The 25,275-nt window shown below is 38.3% G+C and overlaps 1 protein-coding gene across 10 annotated transcripts in view; it reads left to right on the top strand.

Moving 5' to 3' along the window:
- DOCK10 (dedicator of cytokinesis 10) overlaps positions 1–25,275 on the top strand; it is a 299,794-nt gene that overhangs the window by 127,826 nt on the left and 146,693 nt on the right. For all 10 annotated transcript variants that reach the window (XR_014245733.1, XM_082395837.1, XM_082395839.1 and 7 more), the window contains one exon: positions 12,017–12,106. Coding sequence is in view for 9 of the 10 variants with exons in the window: in XM_082395837.1 (XP_082251963.1) it covers positions 12,017–12,106 (90 nt within the window). In the remaining variant the exon portion in view is untranslated. The remainder of the gene's footprint in view (positions 1–12,016; positions 12,107–25,275) is intronic.

Raw genomic sequence — 25,275 nt, forward strand, 5'->3', positions numbered from 1 at the left:
GAAAGGAGACAGATTTGTAGACAGGAAAAAAGAAACTCTTCCCATCTGTTTTTCAGACTTTTAAATGTCTCTCGCTTGAGTGTTTGACACAGTTTAAAAGAGGCTTATCTCGGACAGAAATCTCCTTTCCATGGTCGGACCAGGCCACGGGGCCTGAACTGCAAGCACAAAGTTGAACCACGTTTTATTTTTTAATTCCGCATCCTCATTTTCTTTCAGACCGAGGGTAAACCTTGAAACAGTCTCTTTCTGTCAAACAGCACACTCACAAACAACTTGACACTTGGAGCCCCTTTTCTTCTAGCTCTGTTACTCAGAAATGCGTCAGAAGCTACTCCAAGTTCCCCCAGCTCAAGAAGAGAATGGAGGCATGTAGATGCGATGTAACATTTGTACTGAATTTGAATCTATTTTTTGGCATCTTTCCACACTCATTTAAGTTAAGACTGGTCTGATTACTCTGTGTCCTTTGCTATCCTTAACGGTGTAAACAGAGCATATAATAATGTACTTTGTTATTTTCCCAATGTAAACATTCCAATAAATACACTGAATCCTTTTATCTTGGGCTTGCTTAAGACCCATCTGTGGCCACCCCATTGCCTTCAAAACAAAGGGCAAACACTGCAGTATTTCCCAAGGGCTTCTCCACGATCTGGTCCTTGCCCATTTCTCAAGGCCATGGTCTTCCTCCCCAGCCCAACCCCCCACCCTGTCATACACAGTCACCCTCATTCCCAACTGGGGTAAAATAGTAGCACAATTCTGAATGGAACATTCTATCACCCCTCACACGATGTCCTTCCTTTATTCATTCAACAAATATATAAGGTATAATACCGAATGTTAGGTATTAAAATATCTCAGAATGGGGAGACAGCAGTGATGAGACAGAAATTTCCTTGTTTTAATGAAGCTTACCTTCTGGTGGGAGGAATCAGGCAAGTAAAATAAGTGAATAAATTAATTCGCAAGATAATTCAGATAAAGACCAGTTCTGTGAAGAATGAACGGGGCCGAGTAATAGAAGTAACGAGGGGAAGAACTGAGCTGGGCTGGATGATCAAGGGCGCCTCTGAGAAGCTGACATTTGAGCTGAGCTCTGAATTCCCAAAGACCAACCCTGCTAAATAAAGCCTGGGGAAGGAAGGAGGGTTTGGGGCTGCAGGAAGCTGCTCCAAGGGCCCAGGAGAGGTCTGAGATTGAAGAACAGTATGGGTGGACAGCCAGAGTGGTCAGAGTTGAGGTCAGGCAAGGACAAGATAAGACATTTGCATCTTATTCGAAAGGCAAGTGGCGAGTCGCTGGAGTGTTTCAAGAAGGGGAACAAGTGACCCGGTGCATATTATTAAAAGCTCATATGGCCTCTGCATGGAGAACACGTAACAGCGTGTAGAGGAAGCTGGGAACCAGCTGGGAGCATAGCTCCCAATTGGCAGGTGCTCAAGAGACATTTGATGCCACCCTATCATCAGAAAATATTGTATTAGACAAACAGCTAAATTTTCATTTCCATGAAATGATATTTTGACAAACAAAAGGATAGTATTGAATATTATTACCACGTAAAGTTGCCAGTTTTTGAACAGCATTCAGCTGGATTGGTTTCCTGCTTTCCTACTCTACAGAGTAAGGGTTGACAAACAATGGCTCATGGGTGGCCTGTTACCTAATTTTGTATGTCCCGTGAACTAAGAATGGTTTTTATGTTTTTTTAAACACTACCCTGTTTTATTTTCTTCATAGAATTGATTAAATAGTTGAAGGGAAAAAAAGAATATTTTATAACCCATGAAAATTATATGAAATTCAGATTTTGGTATCCATAAATAAAGTTTTATTTGAACCCAATGACACCCATTCATTCACCTGTTGTCCGTGGCTGCTTTCATGATACAGCTGCAGAGTTACAACAGAGGTGCAGTAATTGCAGCAGAGAGAGAGGGCCCTAAAAGATTTACTGTCCGACCCTTTACAGAAGAAGTTAGGGGATCCCCGCTATACAGTACAACCATGTTCGTTTTGGGGGGGTTTCCTCTCCCTCCATGTGGAGTAAAGCCCTTCTTTAAATGCCCTCTGCCACAGTCTGCTCCATCCACAGCCTGCATCACATTTCAGGGGTGTTGCTCGCCAACAGCAAGGCTTCTGTTCACCTGGCCAGGGTATCGTTTCCCAGGCCCATCCTTGAGCAGTGGGTAAGGATGCTCTGGGATATGTGTGCACAGCCCCCAGTCACCCAATGGGAGGTAGTAATTGAGTGGCCACTCCAATCCCAAAGCATCTCAGGATGGAAGGAGGGGAGCGGCCCCAAACTCTCCACCCTCCCTCCAATGTCCTTTCCAGTTGTGCCCTACAGATGGAAGAATCTAGCTCACTTCTGTGTTGCCATGTTACCAAGCGCCCACACTTGCAGTAGACATGATTCATTATTTGGTTTGTTTAATCAATATTTATTCAGCACCCACAAGGCGCTGAATATAGAGCAGCACTTTCTAGACAAGAGAGACTGACAAGAAAAACAAAAGCCCTGTGTTTAAGGAGTGTGTGCCCTAATATGGATGAAAACTAAAATTGATTAAGAATGCTTATGGTTAAGAAATAACAAGAAACAAAGTCTTCATCTGGTCCTCTATACCCCTTAAAGGAGATTATTTTTTACCAAGACAGTATTCCATTCACACTGCTGGCCCAAGCCATCATCATCCTTTTTTGCCTGCATCCCCAGAAGTGGTCTTTAACTGGTCTTCCTGCATCCTTCTTTGCCTTGATTGATTTATTCAATGGAAGCTTTTGGAGATACAAGTCAGATAATGCCACGCCTCTAGTTAAAACTTTCCAGTGGTTTTCCATTGCCTTTAGAGTCAAATCCAGCTTCTCACCTGGCTCCTGATAATCTCTGAGCCGTTTTCTCCTAGCCCTGTTTCCCTTGGTCACTACACAGATACCTAGCGTTCTTTGTGTTCCCTGCGTTTGCCCAGCCTGCCCCCTCTGTGGGGCCTTTACGCCCCTCGCACAGCTGGTTCGTGTCTTCCATTCACGATTCAGTTCAAATGCTACCTCTTCAAAGAACCATCTCTGACTTCCAACCTGCATTACCCCACCTCCACCCTGTGTTACTCTATCACATCCGCCTGTTTGCTTCTCTCTATAACACTTACCACTACCAAGGAAGATCTTGGTTTGCTTTTTTGCTCTCTCACCATCAGTGAGTAACCTCAAGCAGGACAAGGATGTCCCTGCCTTGGTCATGGTAAGACCCCCAGCAACTAGAATGGCACTTGGCACCAAGCAGGTGGAAAATGAATATCTATTTCACGAGTTGTCTTTCAGACACATGGAGGTTATTATTTTAGAATATAACTTTGAGTACCTTTAGGAACCAAAAAAGCTATTCTGAAATGAAATTTGAGAATAAAGAGAATGAAGTCATTGGTTTTGCTTGAGATCATTAATATGATACTTTCCTCTTCGACACAACTTAACACATCACCTTAAAAAAACAGTGCTAAGATCGGGATCCCTTTCCCCAGAGGCTCTTTCCATCCGATACAGTGACTGGCGCTTAGCCGCTATCAACAAAGGCTAATTTCCTCTTTGTAACACCATGTACTTATTCACTTGCTTTCTGTTACTAGGCAAGGGAGAAATCAATTCATATTTGTATTTTAAGTACCCAACACAACGTCTGGCTCGTGGGCATTCAGTAAAGATTGTTGAACATTGAATTGAAGTCGTCTTCTTCCTGATTAAGAAACCAAAGTAGAAGCATTTTCCTCTTTCTTGGCCCACGAGGTAGAAACTCTTCCTCTGGTGCGTGGGTTCTGGGAAAAAGCAGTGTGATCTTCTGTACTGCTTGCATCGTAATGATTACTTGGAATAAGCGGTCTAGATGCATTTATTAACTCATTCATTTCAAAAACATGCACTCCTTCAGTAATTGTATTTGCTACTCTTGTTTTTCTCATCTTTTTTTTTTGAAGCTGGTAGTAATAGAAACCTAAGCCCAAAAAATAAAGAATTTAGTCACCAAATTGTGGCTTCACGAAATAGGCAAGGAGAGTAAGAAAGGAAAACAAGAGCTAAAGAACAGTTTGCACAGGGAGAGCAGCTCGGTGCTTTGCGATGACCTAGAGGGGTGGGATAGGGAGGATGGGAGGGAGGTTCACCAGCGAGGGGATGATGGCTGATTCGCTTTGCTGTGCAACAGAAACTAACACAGTATTGTGAAGCAATTATACTCCAATAAATATCTATTTAAAAAAAAACAGTTTCAAGGACACAGTGAATCATATCGGGGAGTGTTTCAGTAGAAGGAGAAACTGATACAAAATAGCAGAACAAAAAAGTGAGAAAGGCAGAAATGAGTTTCTTGGTGAGAGAAAGATACAGAAAGTCTGAAGTGGATCATTTCTGGGAGATGTAAAAACCTTAAAGAAGAAAGTTCAGAGGTCCAAAAGCAATACTGACACTGTGGAAAGGCCACCTGATCACCTGTATTTCCATACTGCCCACCCCTGTCAAACTGCTCTATTTCCACTCAGTTTCCTGGCCCACCTTCTGTGAGCTACTTGCTGTAGACAGCAAGGACACCAACATGAACAAGAAACAGTACTTCCGCTTGAAAGGTTAGACTTTCAACGCTGGTCAGTGGCATCTTCAAAGTCAAAGGTCTACATTGCACGTCTGAAATAGCCTGTCGAGAGAGTTAACATAATCTTCTCAAATCCTTTCTTCATGTCAGTAGCTCAGAAGTAGAGTCTCAGTACTCTCCAATGCATCCTGCAATTTTCATGGCTTATTAACAAGGCTTCGTGAGCTGTGCTTTCTTAACATTTATTCCTTCATAGCATGTTTTTAGCTATAAAAAGCAACTGGTATGTGGGGACTTCCAGGCTCAACCACATGGGTCATTTTGTGAGAGGAAGCAGAAAGACCTTAATATGTTTTAAATGGAAAAGCAGAAAGGCCGTGATCGTTTATTTTTTTCTTCTTGCATCTCTTACTGAGACACAGCCTAACATTTTATAAGAATGTCAACCTCTTTTTAATCCTTGGCTTCTTAGCCTGAAAAGCAGACTTTAAATGGCTCTTGGTGTTCATGCAAGAACGCTGTGATTGCAATTTAAAAGCTAAGTAAGAGTCTTTCTCAAACTAGGTTATTCTTAGTTATAATATTCCTCTCGTTTACAAGCTAATGAAGCTGAGATTTGGAAAGGCTCATGTTCAAGGATGTAGAGTAACTGTGACGACAGAAATCAAACATAAGCACCTTGACTTTTGCTATTGGAGTTTCTGTCTAAACAGTGTGCTCTGAGCCAGCTGCTTCTTAGAAAAATAAGGTGCATGACTTGGGGAAAATATTAACTCGCTGCATCCCACAGTGAGTGGTACCATTACAATATTGCAGAGAAGGGATTCTAGAGAGCTTACTTTAATTCAGTAAGGATATGTGGAGACTGCTCTGGACTTGATTGTGCTAGGAATATATGTCCACATTAAGACTTCTATGTGAATATTCATAGCCTCATTATTCATAACCCAAAGTGGAAACAACCCAAATGTCCACAACTGAAGAGTGGATAAACAAATATGGTATATCCATACAGTGGAATATTATTCAGCCATAAAAAGGAATGAAGTACTGGGCTTCCCTGGTGGCTCGGTGGTTGAGAATCTGCCTGCCAATGCAGGGGACACGGGTTCGTGCCCCGGTCTGGGAAGATCCCACATGCCGCAGAGCAACTAGGCCCGTGCGCCACAACTACTGAGCCTGCGCGTCTGGAGCCTGTGCTCCGCAACAAGAGAGGCCGCGATAGTGAGAGGCCCGGGCACCACGATGAAGAGTGGCCCCCACTTGCCGCAACTAGAGAAAGCCCTCGCACAGAAACGAAGACCCAACACAGCCATAAATAAATAAATAAATAAATAAAATTTTTAAAAAAGGAATGAAGTACTGACAACATGGGTGAACCTTGAAAACATTATGCTAAGTGAAAGAGGCCAGTCCCCAAAGAGTACCCATGGTATGATTCCATTTACGTGAAATGTTCACAATAGGCAGATCCATAGAGACAGAAAGCTGATTCAAGTTGCCTAGGGCTGGGGAGAAAGGAGAAAGGGAAGTAACTGCTAGTGGATAGGGGGTTTCTTTTGGGGGTGATGAAGATGTTCTAAAATTAAATAGTGATGGTGATTGCATAGTCCTGTGCATAGACTTAAAACCACTGAACTCACTTTAAAAGGGTGAATTTGATGGCATGTCAATTATATTTCAATAACAGTGCTATTTTTTTAAAAAAGGATTGTTCTAGGCATTAAGATAGGGATCGTGTAGGTGGCCAGAGACAGGATACCAAAAAAATCATAAAAACACATGTCTGCATTCAAGTACTTCATTCTTTAAAAGGGATAACAAAGTATACCAGAGACACAATAAAAAACATGGCAAAACATTTCATTTATAGTTATATTTTATCACCAAAGCAGATTTAATGTGGCTTGCTTACATACAAAAGTACACACACGTAAAATGACTGGCTGAATTAATCACTTGCAGAGCTTTTGGGTCTACAATATTCTACAGTTAAGCTGCAGACTTCATGGGTAATACAGACAGTAAATGATATAGTTCTGAGAAGAGAAGATGTATGTTGGATGAATTAGAGAAGATTTTCAAAAGAAGGTGGCATCTTTGTCAAACCTGAGATTAGGAAAGAACAAAGAATGAAAAGGATTTTCTGAGAGGAAGAGGAGCACGGGCAAGGTATGTGCAGGAGTGAGCCCAGCACGGAAGAAAGAATGCAAGCAGCCACATGAAAAGGTGCCCTGGCGGCTTGGCTGCGGTGGGTTGGCTCACGTCTTAGGCCTGTTGCTCCTCGTGGGGCCATATCTGCAGGCCTCACACGGAGCAGGCTTCTTTGCCGTACCTCCTTGGAGAATGAGCTTAGACCACAGCCTCTGAGTCCTTGCCAAGGGGAGGCCCTGGTGCAATAAGTATATTTCTGCTGTTGGAACAGTGTGTTCTATTAATACTCACATTTTTCCATATGTAAAACGTTTCATCCTTACTGCCATGGAGGAGGTGAGACACATTTTGGAGCCTGGAAAATGAAGCACAGAAAAAAGAAGGGAAGTGACTTGCTCAGTGGTTTGCCTGTCCAAGACTAAAATGTCTTGAAACAGGTCTCCAAAGTTCCCTAATTATATACTTAAATACTATGATGGATGAATCTCCGTGCTTGACTTGGCTGGATGATGACCAGGGTCCAGTTATGGGCGACTGCTCGCTATTCGTGCACGTCCCATACAGTTTAACTTCAGCAAAACAAGAAGGACCTTCCCCTTAAAGCACGATGAAAGTATTCATGTGAATTCTCATGTACGTAAAAAAAATAAAATCACAATACTCCTCTGAATGGGGTAAAAAATGTTTTTCAAGCAACAAATGTAGCATAAGTGTCTGCTCTACTAGGATAGAAAACAATATCAGTGTTTTAATTTGAGAAATTTAGGCGAAGATTACTTTTAAACACACGCTTACGTTGGAATTGACCACAAAGTGTTAGTTAATAGTCCTTATTGTGAGGCTTGTTGGTTTCTCAAGCTCAGACTGATGGGTTACTCTAAACACCATCATTTTTGTCCTTTTTTTTGAGCAGCTGGGATCCACAATACCGTCAGAGGGAGCTTTGCTCAGCTCCAACATAGGAAAAGCAACTTCTTTTTTAGACTTGGACAGTGGCCTTTGGCCAACTGAGAAATGGCCCCTATGTGCTTGGAATGAAGTCTTCTGTAGTCATTTTAGCCAGCAGAATGGTAGCTGTGACCAAGCACCAAAGACTACCCACTGCAGAGTAGAAAGAATCAGAAAGTGTCAGAGCTGCCGTGGAGGATGTCTGAATGTCATGGACCTGAAACTACAAACACAGGCCTGCATGCCTCACTTCATAAATAAAAGGACAGTTTTTATTTCCAAATGCCTAATCTCTGGACAATAGGCCCTTATAAGACTCTCCCACCCGACGAGGAGCTTGGCTGTGTTCCAGTGCAGTCTCGGATCCGTCTCATGCTACTGAGCTCTACTGATCGTCGACCAGAGGGTTTATTAAAGAGAACAGGAAGTCTGTTGTGGCCAAGGCAATTTGTAGTGGTCTGAAAGCATCTAATTCTCAGAAAAGAAATTATTTGTAACCATGTTAATTCCCTTACTTACCAAATATGGCTCTGTATACTTTTTGTCTTATTTGATCGATTTATTTTTGCTTCAGCAGAGATACATGAAAGAAATTTAAAATGAGCAAGATGGGGATAGGGGGTGAAGAGGTACAGACTGTTATGTATAAAATAAATAAGCTACAAGGATGTGTATAGTACAACACGGGGAATATAGCCAGTATTTTGTAGTAACTGTGAATGGAATAGAACCTTTAAAAATTGTGAATCACTATGCTGTACACCTGTAACGTATGTAATATTATACATCAACTATACTTCAATTCAAAAATGAAAACAAAAGGAATCAAAAATGAGTAGAAGCAATACAGTTCTTAAAGTTGAAATTTTATGGAGGCCTTCTGCTTTTTCAAGCAAGTTCTCCAGCATTATGACAAACTATAACTGAGGTTAATAGCATGTTATTATACATGTATTCCTTTTCTTGTATTTGTGTACTCTGCAAGGTATTAGATGTGCATGTTGTAAAATATTGTTTCAGATTTATCACGTGGTTACATGAGGGTGATTCAGCCCCAGCTGCCTTATTTAGCAAAGAATCAACATCATCTCATAACTAGAGGTCATCAGGAATCACACATAACCATTGTACCTATGATTAATTTTTATTACCCCAAATTGAAGGAACTTCCAATCTCATACATTGAATATGAGCATTAGCCTGTGTATTGGGGGCCCTAATCTTTACTCTATGGCATCACAAATCAAGTAGTCATGTAATTATTATTACTGGAAACCTGAGCCCACCTTCCAGAAACCTACCATTTAGAAAAAAAAAAAAAAAAGCTTCCTAAACCAGCTCAGTATTCACTCTATTGAACTATACCATAGAGTACTGATCTTAGTGGGACAATAGGTTTATAACTAAACAGGAAACTAAACTTTGGGCCCCTTTACTCTCCATCAGACTTAGAGTATTTTAGAGCAGCTATTATTTTTTTAAAGGCAAGAAATCAGTAAGAAACTGTGGTGGATAATGAAAAAGAGGAATCTTTTGCTTTTTTATATAAAAATTTTATTATAAAATGACTGAAATATAGAAAATTTTTTCAATTGGAGGAAAAAAATCCTTAATCTTGCCAGTAGATCACAACATGTAATGTTCCCTGGAAACGCATCAAGTTACACTGTGTGTCTGCAAATTATCTGTCCAAACAGGAAATAAGTTATCCCCAGATAATTGAAATCCAGCAATAATCCCCAAAGCTCAATTTAGGCATGGATTTTCATCTTCTACTCCAACCTTTCAATAGAGTTTATTTACTGTTTATCTTCTAACAGAGTGAATAACATAAAAGATGCAACTAGCAAAAGGAAATTCAAAAGGAATCAAAAATGTAAACTCTAGATAATAATGCATCCTAAATTGGCCCCAACACGCTTCACGTGGGAGGTAATGGTTCCCTGTGCGTGTATCTGTACTTGGCTTGAATCGACAGCCTTGTCCTCCGAGCACTTCCAAACTCTCTTCACACAAACTGCAGTCAAATCCTGGGGCAGATGCACTGACCGAGGGGCTCCATATCTGTGTTTCAAGATGAGCGTTTATTTTTGCCATATAATGTATCTTGATTATAGTTTTCTCATTATTTTTTTGTCCTCTGATCATTATTTTTGTCCTCTGATCCTGTTAGAGTCACATGACATTCTTCCTGTTTCAGTGTCCAAATCCCATCTTCCCAATATGCACGTACATGCGTGCACGCCCACACACACAGATACACGCACACACCACACCCACCCACACATGACAGACACACGCTATCAAGTACAGCATACCTTCCTGCATAATCACACTCACACACCAGGCACACACCACACACACACATTCACACAGACATACGTACACGCTACGTGCAACCACACAAGCTCACACAGACGCACACCACCCACACACCACATGCATACACGGAATGCACATTTACGTACTCACACACATTCAACACACTCAACAAGTAAGTACTGAGCACCCAACCAGGCGCTGAGGTTATAGCGGTGAACAAAACAGACCAAATTTCTTTCCCACGAGGAGCTTATATCAAGAGTGAAGGAAAAAAGGGATTTGAAGAAAATATGAGGCTAGGATTGGAAGAAAAAGAACGATGCTGCCCTTGGTGGCAGAGCTTGCAGCTGCGGCTGTGACCTCAGAAGACTAAATTCCCTGGACCCCTCTCCTTCCCAAAAGTAAGGATGGGTTTTAAGACTCTCATCTGTTTTAATAATTGGTCTAGAAAAAAATGCCCTTCATCTAGAACAGTTCAAATGAACCTTATTTTGTGCTTTAGAAAGGCTGATGAATCATTTGTGGGTTTGGGGATGTACAAAATAAAAGATCCCAACTGTCGGTACCATGTATGTTAACAGACCTATCATCCCAGCATCCTTGTAATCGCCAAGGAGTACAGACTAAAGGAAGCTGGTGTCTGGTAATGGAAAGCTACCATTGTATGGCATCCCATAAGATATATACAGGGGAAACAATCTATGAATTCTGTTTTAAATGTCTTCTATTAAGAGATTCTTCATATTTTTAGTAAATGTATATTCATTTAATAAAAAATTGTTTGTTTAGCATTGAAGTTGAAAATGTTTTATTTATTTCAGTGAAAATAAAGACACTAAAAACATGACTTACTTTCTTCAAGGTCCAGATTTACTGAATACCCTTTCTTCTCTCCCACCGTAATTGTGGCTACACACACACACACACACACACACACACACACACACACAGGGCTTCTGAAAGGGGCTAAATTTACCCTGTTGGATATTCAAGAGATTATTTACAGTAGGATTAAAATAATGCAGATTTAGTAGGTTTCATTTCAAATTATTTTATCAATAGCATTAAGAACAAAAAAGATACCAATATAAATAAACTAGTCAAAATATACAGATGCCCAAATTTTTGTGTTCTGCAGGGAAGGAAACAGCTTAAAATTATGAGCTTCACAGATAAAACAGTAATTGCAATACCGTATTGTAATCCTCCCTTATACACTGGGGATACATTCCAAGATCCCCAGTGGATGCCTGAAACTTCAGATAGTACCAAACTCTATCTATACATACTGTTTTTTCTTATACGCACATACATATGATAAAGTTTAATTTATAAATTAGGCAGAGTAAAAGATTAACAATGATAACTAATAATAAAATAGAACAATTATAACAATATACTGTAATAAAAATGACGTGAATGTGGTCTCTTTCTGTATCACAATATCTTATTATACTGTACTCACCTTTCTTCCTGTGATGATGTGAGATGATAAACGCCTAGGTGATGAGATGAAGTGAGTTGAACGATGTAGTGACATAGTGTTAGGCTACTATTTATTAGCTTTCTGACAATACTTCAGAAGGAGGGTCATCCTGGATCATGGAGCCCTGAAGATGTCGATGAGATGGCATGGTGGGGACAGACGACAGATTGTGACGGCTCGAGATATCATCATGCTACTCAGAACAGCACACAATTTCAAACTTATGAATTGTTTATTTCTGGAAGTTTCCACTTAATATTTTTCGACCCTGGTTAACCATGTGTAACTGAAACCATGGAGCAGAGGGGACTAACTGTAATGCCAGTGGTGGTAATCCAAAGAGGTTTGAATCTTCCCTCCTAGAGATTAAATTGGTAAGAACTATGGAAGTTTCTCTGTCTTCTCTTATCCTTAAATGCTAAGATCTCATACACTTCTTTATTGTGCCTTTGGTATAGTGGTCTGCTCAGTGCTTTAAGTTGGAAGGCTTAATTTCCTTTCCTTGTTCCTCTCAGACCGCCACAGTTTCTTGGGACATACGAACGTTGTACTCAACAGTACCCGAAGATGCAGAGCACAAAGCAGAAAATTTACTGGTGAGAGAGGTAAATGCAATGCTTCCAATCCTTTATTTTATAAAGCTTTGCTTCCCCCCATGTAGTTCTTTTTTTTTTTTTAACATCTTTTTTGGAGTATAATTGCTTTACAATGTTGTGTTAGTTTCTGCTGTATAATAAAGTGAATCAGCTATACGTATACATATATCCCCATATCCCCTCCCTCTTGTGTCTCCCTCCCACCCTCCCTATCCCACCCCTCTAGGTGGTCACAAAGCACCGAGTTGATCTCCCTGTGCTATGCAGCTGCTTCCCATTAGCTATTTATTTTATATGTGATAGTGTATATATGTCAATGCTACTCTCTCACTTCGTCCCAGCTTACCCTTCCCCCTCCCCGTGTCCTCAAGTCCATTCTCTACGTCTGCGTCTTTATTCCTGTCATGGCCCTAGGTTCATGAGAACCATTTTTTTTTTAGGTCCCATATATATGTGTTAGCATACAGTATTTGTTTTTCTCTTTCTGACTTACTTCACTCCGTATGACAGAATCTAGGTCCATCCACCTCACTACAAATAACTCAATTTCGTTTCTTTTTATGGCTGAGTAATACTCCATTGTATATATGTGCCACATCTTCTTTATCCACTCATCTGTCGATGGATACTTAGGTTGCTTCCATGTCCTGGCTATTGTAAATAGTGCTGCAATGAACATTGCGGTACATGACTCTTTTTGAATTATGGTTTTCTCAGGGTACATGCCCAGTAGTGGGATTGCTGGGTCATATGGTAATTCTAGTTTTAGATTTTAAGGAACCTCCATACTGTTCTCCATAGTGGCTATATTAATTTACATTCCCACCAACAGTGCAAGAGAGTTCCTTTTTCTCCACACCCTCTCCAGCATTTATTATTTGTAGATTTTTTGATGATGGCCATTCTGACTGATGTGAGGTGATACCTCATTGTAGTTTTGATTTGCATTTCTCTAATGATTAGTGATGTTGAGCATCCTTTCATGTGTTTGTTGGCAATCTGTATATCTTCTTTGGAGAAATGTCTATTTAGGTCTTTTGCCCATTTTTGGATTAGGTTGTTTGTTTTTTTGATATTGAGCTGCATGAGCTGCTTGTATATTTTGGAGATTAATCCTTATTTGAGTATTCTTAACAAAAAGATTTAATTTTATTTTCCTTGTTTAGATTGAGTTGTAGGAAAGGCCATAGTATGTGAGAATTTTGGATAACAGAGTTTCTATTTTGAGAGAGATATTTCTTTCAAGGAAAACCATGTGGACAGCTTAAAGGGACTGATAAAAGCCTGTTGGTGTAGCATCTACTTGCATTTAGTTGGTGTAGCATCTACTTGCATTTAGTTGGTGTAGGAGAGGCCTATAAAACTGCTACTTCTTCTAACCAGACTGCAGGTGGCTTTGGGGCAGGGATTAGGCCCACACTTAACAGCTACTTAGTAGATGTCCATTGAATGAATAAACGAAGTCAGTCCTTCCTTTACAGAACATGCAATGATACCATTTAGCCCAGCACAGGTCAGACTGAAAGTAGTGGGATCTAAATGCAGTCTTTAATCCTGAGAAAGTAGGGTATCCCAATTAGGATTTAAATGAAGCTACATAAAATAGCGAAACCCTTTCTCAGCTCTTAAACATACTTGTACGAGTAGAAGCTAGCCTTATTAGTGTACATACTGATCCTAATCTGATTAATCATACATATTTTATTTTGGACTATTCAATCCAGATCATCTTTGCCATAGATTTGCCTTTTTTTTCCCAATTCTATCATTTCATATTTATTTTCTCAAAGTTCACATTGAATTACACCACCTCCTAAGAAGGTTAAAAAAAAGAAAAAAGTGCAAATTCAGATAACATCAGGATATCTGAGTATACTGTTTTCACATTTACTGATAAAAATGTTACGTCAGTACCATAATATTTTGTTTACAGTCGCCTTAGAGGAAGTCTTAATATCTAGTAGGGCATCACTGTTTAAAAAAAGAAAAAAAAAAAAAGAGTTGGTAAATCATTTTCTACACAAGCAAATCAGAATCATTGAGACCAGGTCTGCAAAAGTCCTGCAGGAAATATGTGTTGACTTAGGTAAGATTTGAAATGTTTATGATATTGAATTCCTAACAGGGAATATTTAACTAGGTCTTTTTATGTGTTCTTTACTAAAATATTGCACTTTCTTCATAAAGATCTTTAACTTTGTTGTTAAGTTTATTTCTATGTATTTTATAGTTTTGTTGCAAGCATGAGTAGAGTTTTTAAAACCCATTTCCTTTCCTTACTGTTCATTGCTGATATTTTTTAAAAGCTATTGATTTTCAAATATGGATAACTAGCTTACTAAACTCTCTGATCCTAATAGTTTGTTTTTTTTAATTTTTAGGTGTGTAGTCACATCATCTGCAAAAAATTTTTATATTTATTTTTTCTAATAAGTATATTGTTTCTTTGATTTTTATCTTATTTTATTATCTAATAACTCTAAAACAATATTGAATAATAATGCTAACATCAGGCATACTGTCTTATTCTTGATTTGGTGTTTTATGACAGTTTCAAGTACAAAAGAACTGTCTAAGAAGGGTCTTTCTTGGTCTTTATCATGTTTTAGAAGGGCCTTTCTTGGTCTCCACAGTGCTTATAAAGACTGGCTACCCTATGTTGTGAAATTCATATTCAGCCTATTGACATAATAGCTTTTTTCTTGAATTTATCACTGTAATAAAATTAATAGGTTGCTGTCCTATGAATGCATACTTGTGTTTCTGGTATAAACTTTCTTGTTCAAGTTGTACTATTACCTTAATATTTTACTACATCAGAATTGCTAATTTTTTTCAAATTTTTGCATTTATATTCATGAGTGAAATTTGGCTCTAGTTTTCTTTTTTCCGTTGGTATTAGAGGAAAGTTAGCTCTAAAAAATAGAGACATACTCCATCTTTTCCTGTCTTCTGAAATTAAAAAAAATAGGCCAGTGAAATGAAACAGAATATCTAGAAACAGTTCCAAGTGCATATGGTTACTTAATAAATGGTAAATATGGCACTTCAAATTCTCTGGGGAAGGGTAGACAATTCAACAAATACCACTTGGCTATCCATTTTGGACAAAAATAAAGTTAGAGTTGTATCTCACAGTACATGTAAAAATTAATTCCAGATGAATTTTTAAAATCTTAATTTTAGAAACGAAAGTTATAAAAGCATAGGAAAACATATTTTAGTGGAACGTTATGGAAAAATGAACACATTTAACAAAAGTCTTAAATTTTTATGATGAATGGAACCGTAAATCAAGCCAAAAGAAAATACTTAGTGAACTCATTTGCAACTCATGTTCTTTTGCCACACCGCCCCACACACATTCCTAATACTCAAAATTCTACAAGTTAATAAGAAAAAAGTAAATAACCCAAGAAAATATGAGCAAAAAGATAGGAGCAGGAAGTTCAAAAAGAGCAGGAGTTCCAGACTAAGTTGGCCAAGAGGTGTACAAAATTGCCCAGCTACGGGGCTTCCCTGGTGGCGCAGTGGTTAAGAATCCACCTGCCAATGCAAGGGACAAGGGTCGAGCGCTGGTCCAGAAAGATTCCACATGCCATGGAGCCTGTGCGCCGCAACTACTGAGCCTGCGCTCTAGAGCCCGTGAGCCACAACTACTGAGCCCACGTGCTGCAACTACTGAAGCCCGTGTGCCACAGCTACTGAAGCTCTCATGCCTAGAACCCGTGCTCCGCAACAAGAGAAGCCACCGCAATGAGAAGCCCGTGCACTGCAATGCAGAGTAGCCCCCCCTTTCTGCAACTAGAGAAAGCCCACACGCAGCAACGAAGACCCAACGCAGCCAAAAATAAATTAATTAATTTTAAAAAAAACTCAAAAAAAAATTGCCCAGCTACACTTGTAATCATAAAAATACAAATTAAAACAAAAATGATGTATAATATCTGAATGAAGAAAAATTTAAGTTGAATATCATTTAGTGAGAGTAAGAATATAGGGAAATAAACACTATAACACAGTGTTTGTAATTCTCACATGTCTATAGCCTTTTGAGATATTCAAATGTATCTTTTTAAAGTCATACATATAAGTATGCAACATGAATATTAGAAAAACAAACACTAGAGCATAAAAATACAATTACAAGCATGAGTATTGCAGCACCAGACAATTTGTAACATCAGTTGATAAGGGTGGGGTTGAATATATTTTGGCACATCTATATTTTATAATAATAACTAACCGATAAAAATTACATACATTTAAGTGTATTAACTGGAATGCCCATGATACGCTGTTAAGAGAAGAAAGTAAGTTGCAGAATACACAGTATATCATTGGAGAGTTTAAAAAAATATGTGAATATGTAAATATGTTATATAAGCCTAGAAAAAGTATTAAAAAATGCACATTAAACTCATAACATTGGTTGCCTCACAAGTTTGGGATTATAGGAAGGAGGTAGAAGTTGATTTTCAATGTATATATTCTGTATGTTGTGATGTTACAAACAAATTTCTGTAACTAAAAAGTATTTTGAAAAAAAATTACTTAGAATATATCTAAAAATGCTGCCAGAATTGGAAGCAACTCGAATCTATTTCCTAAAATTGTCTCCAAAAGTTAAAATCCAACTTTATTCTTCAAGTCATTAGGTAGTCACCTTAGAGACTTCATCAGATTCTTTTATTATTATTATTATTATTTTAGTTTGATAATGAAAATATCATATGGAGCGATCAAAATCTCATATGTGTTTTGCTTTATGATTCTATCTGCTGGGCTTCTCTGTGCATCATAGAAGCCAATTAGGTTCCTCTGACATAATCCATTCTTAATCATTTGTAATATAGTATAATTTGAATAGACTTATAAACATTTCCAAGATTTTAGGGACTTTCCTTTCTTGGTCCTTGCACCTCTTTTTGGGTATATAGAGTATTTGTGTGTTCCAGATTTTCTGCAGTCTCTCTCCTTTAGGCTGTGGAAAATTGCTCTCACACGAACCAGGGTTTCTTAGCTCTCCCCTGTGGGTCTCTAGTACCTGAGGCTTTCGAGGCCTTGGATTTGGTTGCCAGCCTACTTCAGCTTTTTTGCCTCTTAACACTGCTCATTTTATTGCCTGGTAAGCCTTCGGGGTAGGACCAATCAACTCAAAGACCAAATCCCAGGACCTAATCAGAAACCACACCCCATTCTCTGGATCCAACCAAGGTGTCAAGTTTAGCTCCTTTCCCTGGGGAAAGGATGGCCTGAAAACTAGGTCAGTACAACCCTGGAGACTTCCAAGGATATTCTAGAGTTCTTAGAGGCCTTTAGTTTTGTTTGTACTTTCATGAGCTTCTGCACCATGACTTTAAATGGCCAAATCGATCCCTTTATTTCTGTAGTTCTCTAAGAATGTCCACTTCAGCTGAGAACAGGTTGGCCACAAAATATGCCTTTGTCTTGCTATTTCTCCTGGGGAGGAATTTTCACCTTCACCTTTGTTCCTATATTAATTTCCTTTCAACTACTTGCAGCTGGGATTATTCCTCCTTTACTCACTTCCACCCTCTGCTTCTCGATTCTCTTAAGAACTTCTCTAAGGAGAAGTCAGGTGGAATGCCTTTTACCTTAGATGCCAGGTAACTGCCAAACTTTTAGATTCCAAATCTCAGGGCAGAGCCTCTGACTTGGCAACATGAATGAATCTTCTTACCATATTTTTCCCAACTGTGTGGATCTAAAGTAGAAAAAAAAAAAAAAGAAAGTGGAGAAAGCCTGGGAAGAAACTCTTTTATTCCCTGCTAATTTTTCTGGATCACTAGCCGTGAAAACCCTGTGGAAATTCCCATAGTTGTACTTGTTTTTAAGGATGGAGATAAAGTGAAACTTGTGCCTTAGGACAGAAAGAAGACAAACATTACATGATGATAATGGAACATGAATAGTCGAGCCTGGAGACAGTAGATAGAAAGAAAGGGGTCACCAGAGAGCTGGGTTAAGACTGAGAAATGACCCCAGAGAATTATGCTGGCAAAAAGTCTTGACCTCAACAGCTAATAGCCGCTGATCTTTATTGACTCCTTAACTCTGTGCCAGATACGCTTCTCAGCCCTTTGCTTGCAGTAGTTACAAACATACGTTTCGTCATTATCATCATCATTACCTTTTAACGATGATGAAACTTTCACAGAAAAATTAAGGAACGTGTCCAGCCTCATACAGCTGGGAATAGACAGGTCCGGCATTCCAACCCCTGCCATCTGGCCCCTGGCCTCTTAAGCATGATGCCGACTGCCCATGTGTGCTTTGCTAGAGCTGCCCTCTGGAAGGAACACTTGTCTCAGTCTTCTCCCTAACCACCCCACTGTAGCTGTGTAACCCTGATGCATGTAGTTAGTGAACCACACTTTGAGAAACATTGGCTGGAGTTTTGAAACCAGAGTAAGCCAGCACTGAGATGAACTCATTGATTATTTGTAGGGTTGCGTAGAAACACGTTTCCCTTACAGTGGCTGCTGCATTGCACTAAGCAATCTTTTCAGTCTGCCCTGTGCTAAATTGCCCTGCGGCTCCCCACAGGGCGGCAAGGACAAATACCCGGGTTGCTAGGCAACGAACTGGCATGACTCTCATTTAAACACGCGGAGTTCAATACTGATTTTGAATTCTCCCTCTACACTCTACTTTGACAGCTCTGAGCCTCTTCAGAAAGGCAGTAGGCATTCTTTCCTTTTAAAAATAAGAGTATAGGTGTATTTAATATCCACTAAAGCACTTCACAGTTACGGTAAACTAACACAAGTCAGAGTTCAGCCACATTCTATATATATATTTTGAACATCCTGTGTTAGAAGTATTACTACCTCATTTTACAGCCTACGCAGCAGGTCCTGAACAATTAAATATTTGCTCAAATACATACAGAACCAGAATTAAGGCCCTGATCTCTCTAACCCCATGCTCCGTGCTCTTACCAACTTTGCTACCTCTGACCCTTTGAAAAATGCCTTTAAACCATGCACTTAATAGCCTGACCTAATGGAGATATTTCCACTGTTCACAAGGGAATATATCCTTCATTTTGACAAGCATTTAACCTTTTTGCCTCAATTTCTCCATCTTTAAGTGAGGATATTAATAGTGCCAATGCTGTGTTTCTAAAAATAAATATAGCAATGGCATGAAAACACTTGGAAAATAACAACTGGGGAACCATGTCTTTATCTGATCCTCATAAATGACTTAAAATCAACATCTATAACCATAAAAAATATGAAACACTTCTGTGATAAAACAAGCACCACTTCCTCCCACTGGGGGTCAGGGGAGCAACTAAAGGGATCTATGAATAGGGTGCAGACTTCTTAAGCAAAACTTCTGTAGCAAAGTTTTCATTTTAATATACACAAAACACCAATTAACACTAAGCTCTCGGTTTGGTCTCTCTTAACAAAGAAGATGAGAGAGCAGAGAACTGAGAATAATACAGTGGCCCAACAGAGAGCAAGGGTCTAGGGACCACTTCACCTGAATGGCTGAGAGAGATACTAAGTACTAAGGTAGCAAGTTACTCTGCCAACAAAGCCCTCTGTAATTTCTAGAAACCAACCTGCAGCAGGAGTAGAATAATGAAAGAGTGAGGAGTAAGACATGAATTCAAGAATCCAAGTCTCACTTTGGTCAAGGCACAAGACACTTGAGGGCTTAGAGTTGTGGAAACATTAATAGAATGGAAGCAAAATATCTATATATACATCTGTATCTGAATATGTCTGTATACACACACATGCACAGAATGATTAGGTACTGTCCTCATCCCGAAAGTACTAAGTTACTGAGGCAAGGACAAGTTTGCATTTTAAGCAGGGTTTCCAGACCAGAAATAGTTGAATTCTCCAGGAAAAATATAAAATAGATAACTAATAAGGACCTATTGTATAGCACAGGGAACTCTATACAATACTCTGTAATGGCTTATGTGGGAAAAGAATCTAAAAAAGAGTGGATATATGTATATGTACAACTGATTCACTTTGCTGTACACCTGAAAGTAATACATTATTGTACATCAACTATACCCCAATAAAAATTCTAAAACAATAATGAAAACAGGACCCAAGACTGAATAGGGAAAACAAACCAGATTCAAAGAAGACAGGATAAATGTTGTTGAAATCTCTAGGCTTCCATAGAAAGTGCACACTAAAAACCAGGAGAAAAAATGGTTGAGATCAGAGCAGGACACCAATTTCATAGAGGCACAGAGTGTTCTGCAGAAAGCTGCAGGACGTTCACAGGTCACACATGCACACACACACACACACACACACACACACACACAGAGATTCTTTAGCTAACATCTATTGAGGCTGCCTTAGAAGGGAATATGGCATGAATTATTTCCCAAGTTTATTTTACCATGGAGAAATTCTATTTCCCCCCAAGTATCTTGAGAAATATATTTCAGAAATGCCAATGTATTGTAAATCTGATGGAAGGAAATCATCAGGAACTAGGGGCACAATACAGCTCAAGTCAAACAGAATCAGCTCTTGGGTGAACTTTGACATGTATTTCATTAAGGCAGATGGTGAGGAAGAGAAAGGGAATATTAAAGCCTCTGAAAGAGGAAATTAATTGTTTCTTTCTTTTTATGGGCACATCCATTCTTAATTCTTATCATTAGTGTCAAAAGTGTCTACCTTTTCCCGGAGTAAACCTCTTACAATGTTAAGACACAATCCCAGATACACCCAGTGATGGGAGTTCTATAGATTTATCTGCATGCAGCAAATTGTAAGTATAAACAAGGTTAATTTCAAAGTTGGAAGTAAATAATAGTAATCATAAAGCTCAAAGTAACATCATATTCAGCCCTTCAATTTCTCCTCTCAATCCCCTGTCCAATTACCAGATTATGTTTTCTCGTGTCCTAGAGGTAAATGCAAATTCAGTGACTTAAACAAGCTGCCCTTTTAGATACACACAGAAACTGCTACTCCCAGTCTAGCTGGGTGGAGTTGATTATCTTTACAAACGGTTGAATTCTTTATATAGAAAGTTCCTCTCTTGCTGATTTATATTGTTACTGTGGATCACATACAAAGTGTATGAAATAAAGGGCCTTGCCCACTGCATGAAAGATTGGACTGGATTTATTATTCACCAACATTTATCACTTACTAAGCTCCTGATACCACCTGGATGTAACATAGTCAAGGAGCTCAGCACCAGGCGGGAAATCACAGACCTGTGATCAGAGTTTTGCAAAACAACTAACAAGAACCCTTGGAGTATTACTGTAAAATAGAGAAACAAGGTCAGGTTCACATGTTAGAAAAAAACAACTAAAGGCAGACCAGAGAATGGATTGGTTGGCTTGTGGGCATGAGTAACACTGAAGGGAAGTTGGACAGATAGGAGACTTTATTTTAATAGCCCAACTGGGTTAAAGATCTGTGGTAACGTATGGCAGCATGGTTGTGGTGACAGTAAAGAGCTGTGAAGGAGACAGAATTGACAGGAGTTGGTGACGGAAAAGAAAGTGAAGGAGAGGACTATATTGGCAGTGACTCCCACGTTTCTGGCTTGGGCTATTAGCCAGATAGTTGTGCCAGTAATTTAAGTAAGGTACCCAGGAGAAAGTACAGATTGCTCAAGCAGGGATGGACGAAGCAAGTCAGGTAATCTCTCCGGCCGACATGCAGAGAGAGATATCCAAGAAGAAGGTACATACATAGGTCTCAACGTAGAAGGAAGGAGTAGGTGCTGGCTCTGGATTTGAAAGTTGAAGCTTTGAGCCTGGAAGAGCTTGCCCAGGAATGCCACGAGGCAGGTCCCTGAGTGACGCTCCCACATAAGGGGCTGGCAAAGAGGGCCCAACACAGGAGGTGGAGATGGAGTGGACCGGGAGGTAGGAAGAAATCAAGGAGAGACTGCTTTCTCAGAATCAACAAACTGTCAATAGCGAGAGTGAGCCAATGGCGTAAAATGCCAAAATGTGTCAAGATTGGGTAATTCAGAGTCATTGGTGGTTCTTTAACAGAGCAGTTTCAGAAGCTTTGATCACAACCCGATTACAGTGGGTTGAACACTGAAGAGATGCAAGATGTGTTATCTTATCGAAGAAGGTGCTAGTATATTGTTGTCCCTCTTCCTTAGAAAGTGCTTTAAGGGTAAACCCAGTAAAACTATTGGAACTCTTCAGGCAGAATAACCTATGCATTCTGAAGTTAAAAATAGCTCAGGAGACTGTTAAATAATGTACCGAAATATTGCTTAATTTATTAAGAAGCAAAATTTTGTAACTATGAAAAACAATATGTGACCAAGTGAGTGTAATAATGAAAATGAATTTCTTCTTCCTCATCTACCATTTGGACCCAGACAAGTGGCATTCAATTCATTCGAGAGAAAATTATAAATAGTCAAGGTAGAAGCTGCATCATGTCGAGAAGTAAAAGAGATTTTAAGCAACGTGGGTCCTAGGCATTTCAAAGAAAATGATGAGGAGAGGAAGGCTGGCCATGATTTCAAATGTATTTCATGCTGCCCCATTTCGTTAACTGAATGAAACATATCTAAAAAGAATGAAATGTTTCTTTTCTGAAGAAAACACAGGGAATTTCATTTGTTCTATGGTTGAAATAATTTTATATGCTTTATGTTTAATTTTGGACTGCAAGTTGTGTACATTGATAAAGAAACCATTCTTTTAACCAAAATGCCTTTGTACTTTATACAAATTGTTTGAATCTCACATGTAGAATAAGGTGCAGTCCATCTTACCCAGAAATAAGAATGAGTCTTTCAGTAAATGATTCTGAGGTGGGTTGTTTTTTTTTTTTTTTTTGTATGTATAAATAAATTAAGTAAAAATGAATGCCGTTTTCTGATTCTGAATCATTGGGCAGCAAGTGAGTGATTCTAATACATTTGTTAACTTTAGACCAGAGCACGATAAACATAGTTTTCTTCAATCTAGAAGTAACCCCTCTGCTGTGACATCAGGGGTACATGCACAATTTCAGTTACTGGAAGATATTAGGGAGAATACAACTATAAAAATTTCTCCAAATTAAAAAAAAAATCTTAATCCTTTCTTAATAAAATTAGTGCAAATGAAAGATTTTTGTTTTTGTTTTGAAGAAGGAGGCTCTTAATTCACTAGTGAAGGTCTTGCTGGAAGTTAAGGGACTTTTCACTTTGTGTGTACTTTTTAAAAGTAAATTTATAAGTAAAGCCATATTTATTTTGCAACTTCAAGAATTTAATGGAAAAATGATATCAAAATCTGTTGTCCTGTATATAGTTTAGTCTTAGATGTAATGATTTTTTTCTATCATAGTCAAAACAAAATGGATCACCCTATTTTTTTTTAAACACTAAATGTATGACAGTAAAGATAATAAACATACAACTGTTGATTAAGGTAAATTCAAATGCATTTACTCTTTAGTGGCATTAGGATAAAATGTGTATGGAAAACACTGTTGAAAACAATGAAAACAAAATATTTTTGTGTTTCACATTAACCACCTCGAAGAAATTTATTTTCTAGTCTCTCAAATCCCTAGAATAATAGTCTTGTTTCCAAACATGTAAAACGGTTCCCATTCTAAATTGGCTTCCTCTAATCTTCTCCACAATAAAAACCTCCTACAAGGTTTGGTGGTAAGTGTATAAATATAGAAATATAAGTCGGAGACCCTGGAGTATAAAAATTTAAAAAACAACCATCATAAGTTTGAACCTAAAATTTCAGTTTCATTGAATTACAGCCCAGATTTTATGACTTACATGAAAAGAACAAGTAGATCATAATATTATCAAGGTTTTTTTTTTTAGTACCGTCCATTATTTATGTCCTGACAAAACACTTGTGACATCTAGCTGGGAAATTAGAGTGTAGGTTCCCCAGATTGGGCACAGGTGTGATTTATGAAAGTCTAATTTTAAAGTTTGTTCAGTTGCCTTAGTGCAATGCATTTTGAAAAGACAAACCAAATACCTTGATTCACTTTCAATTTAAAATCAACAAAGGTAGCAATTTAGGCCACTCTATAACTCAGACAAAATAGTTTAAAAATGATTTACACTTATGGTTGGCATTTGATGTGACATTCTGTTTTACATGGTACATGCATATTTATATACATAGTAACACTATCTAATATCAAGTAATATTTTAAAAAACCAGACTCAAAAATCTATTAAATAAGATTGTACCATGATTTCTGAAACTGAATCAGATCTATAGTTACATCATTTATTTTGTCCAAACTCATTTTCATTTCTCTCCCAAGAGTATAGTATAAGTTTTAAAAGATCATTAACTGTTCAGCTTATTTTTATAATACAGAAATTAATGATTGCATTTTAAAGGAATATATAATGTGGTCAAGTTAAATTAAAAAATGTTTTCAGTGCCTTTTCGTTTTTTCTAAAATATCGATGTATTTATTGGGTGACCAATGTCCTGATTTGCAGGAAGTTTCATATTCTACCTGTTGGCCTGGCTAATAGCATCTCCTTTCATTCTGAAGTGCCTCAATGTGGACAATAAATTATTCAGCCACTCTTTCAATACATAATTTATCTGAATTCACTTAACTTCGTGATGCTGCATTTTTTAACATTTATAAAATAGCCGTAATTACTTCTAAACTTTGTAAAGAATGGCATTAATATGAAAATCACCACCATCATTTTACAAATACAGAATTAGTCCCATTGGTGACTAAGGGCCAAAAAGAACACCTTTTGTGGTTACATAAATATTTCTGGCAAGAAAGTAGTCATGTAATTAAATAACCTCTATAGCCAGAAAGAAAAATAATTTTGCATCTAAAAAGCAATCTATTACCTGCTTATTACTCTGTAGCCAGAATCTAATAATCAGCCTTTTTAAGAGATGGACAAATTACATTGCCAAACCTAAATTGCTATTTGAGGTAGGTAACATGATTTGAATTGATTCTGATGATCCTCTAAAGAGGAAGGGAAAAGGGGGGAAATGATATGTTTTGTTTAGAGTATTTTAGGGTACACTTTATAGTTGCCCAATCTTTTCGAAAGTATTTAGATTTTTAGAACTTTTAAGGTGTCTTGTTTAGTTATTTCTAAAGGAAAAGAAAGAATATAGAAGATTCATTCATTCAACACATATATATTGAGTTTCCACTATC

This window comes from Balaenoptera borealis (assembly GCF_965194805.1).
Source record: "Balaenoptera borealis genome assembly, chromosome: 6".
Classification (NCBI taxonomy): Eukaryota; Metazoa; Chordata; class Mammalia; order Artiodactyla; family Balaenopteridae; genus Balaenoptera; species Balaenoptera borealis.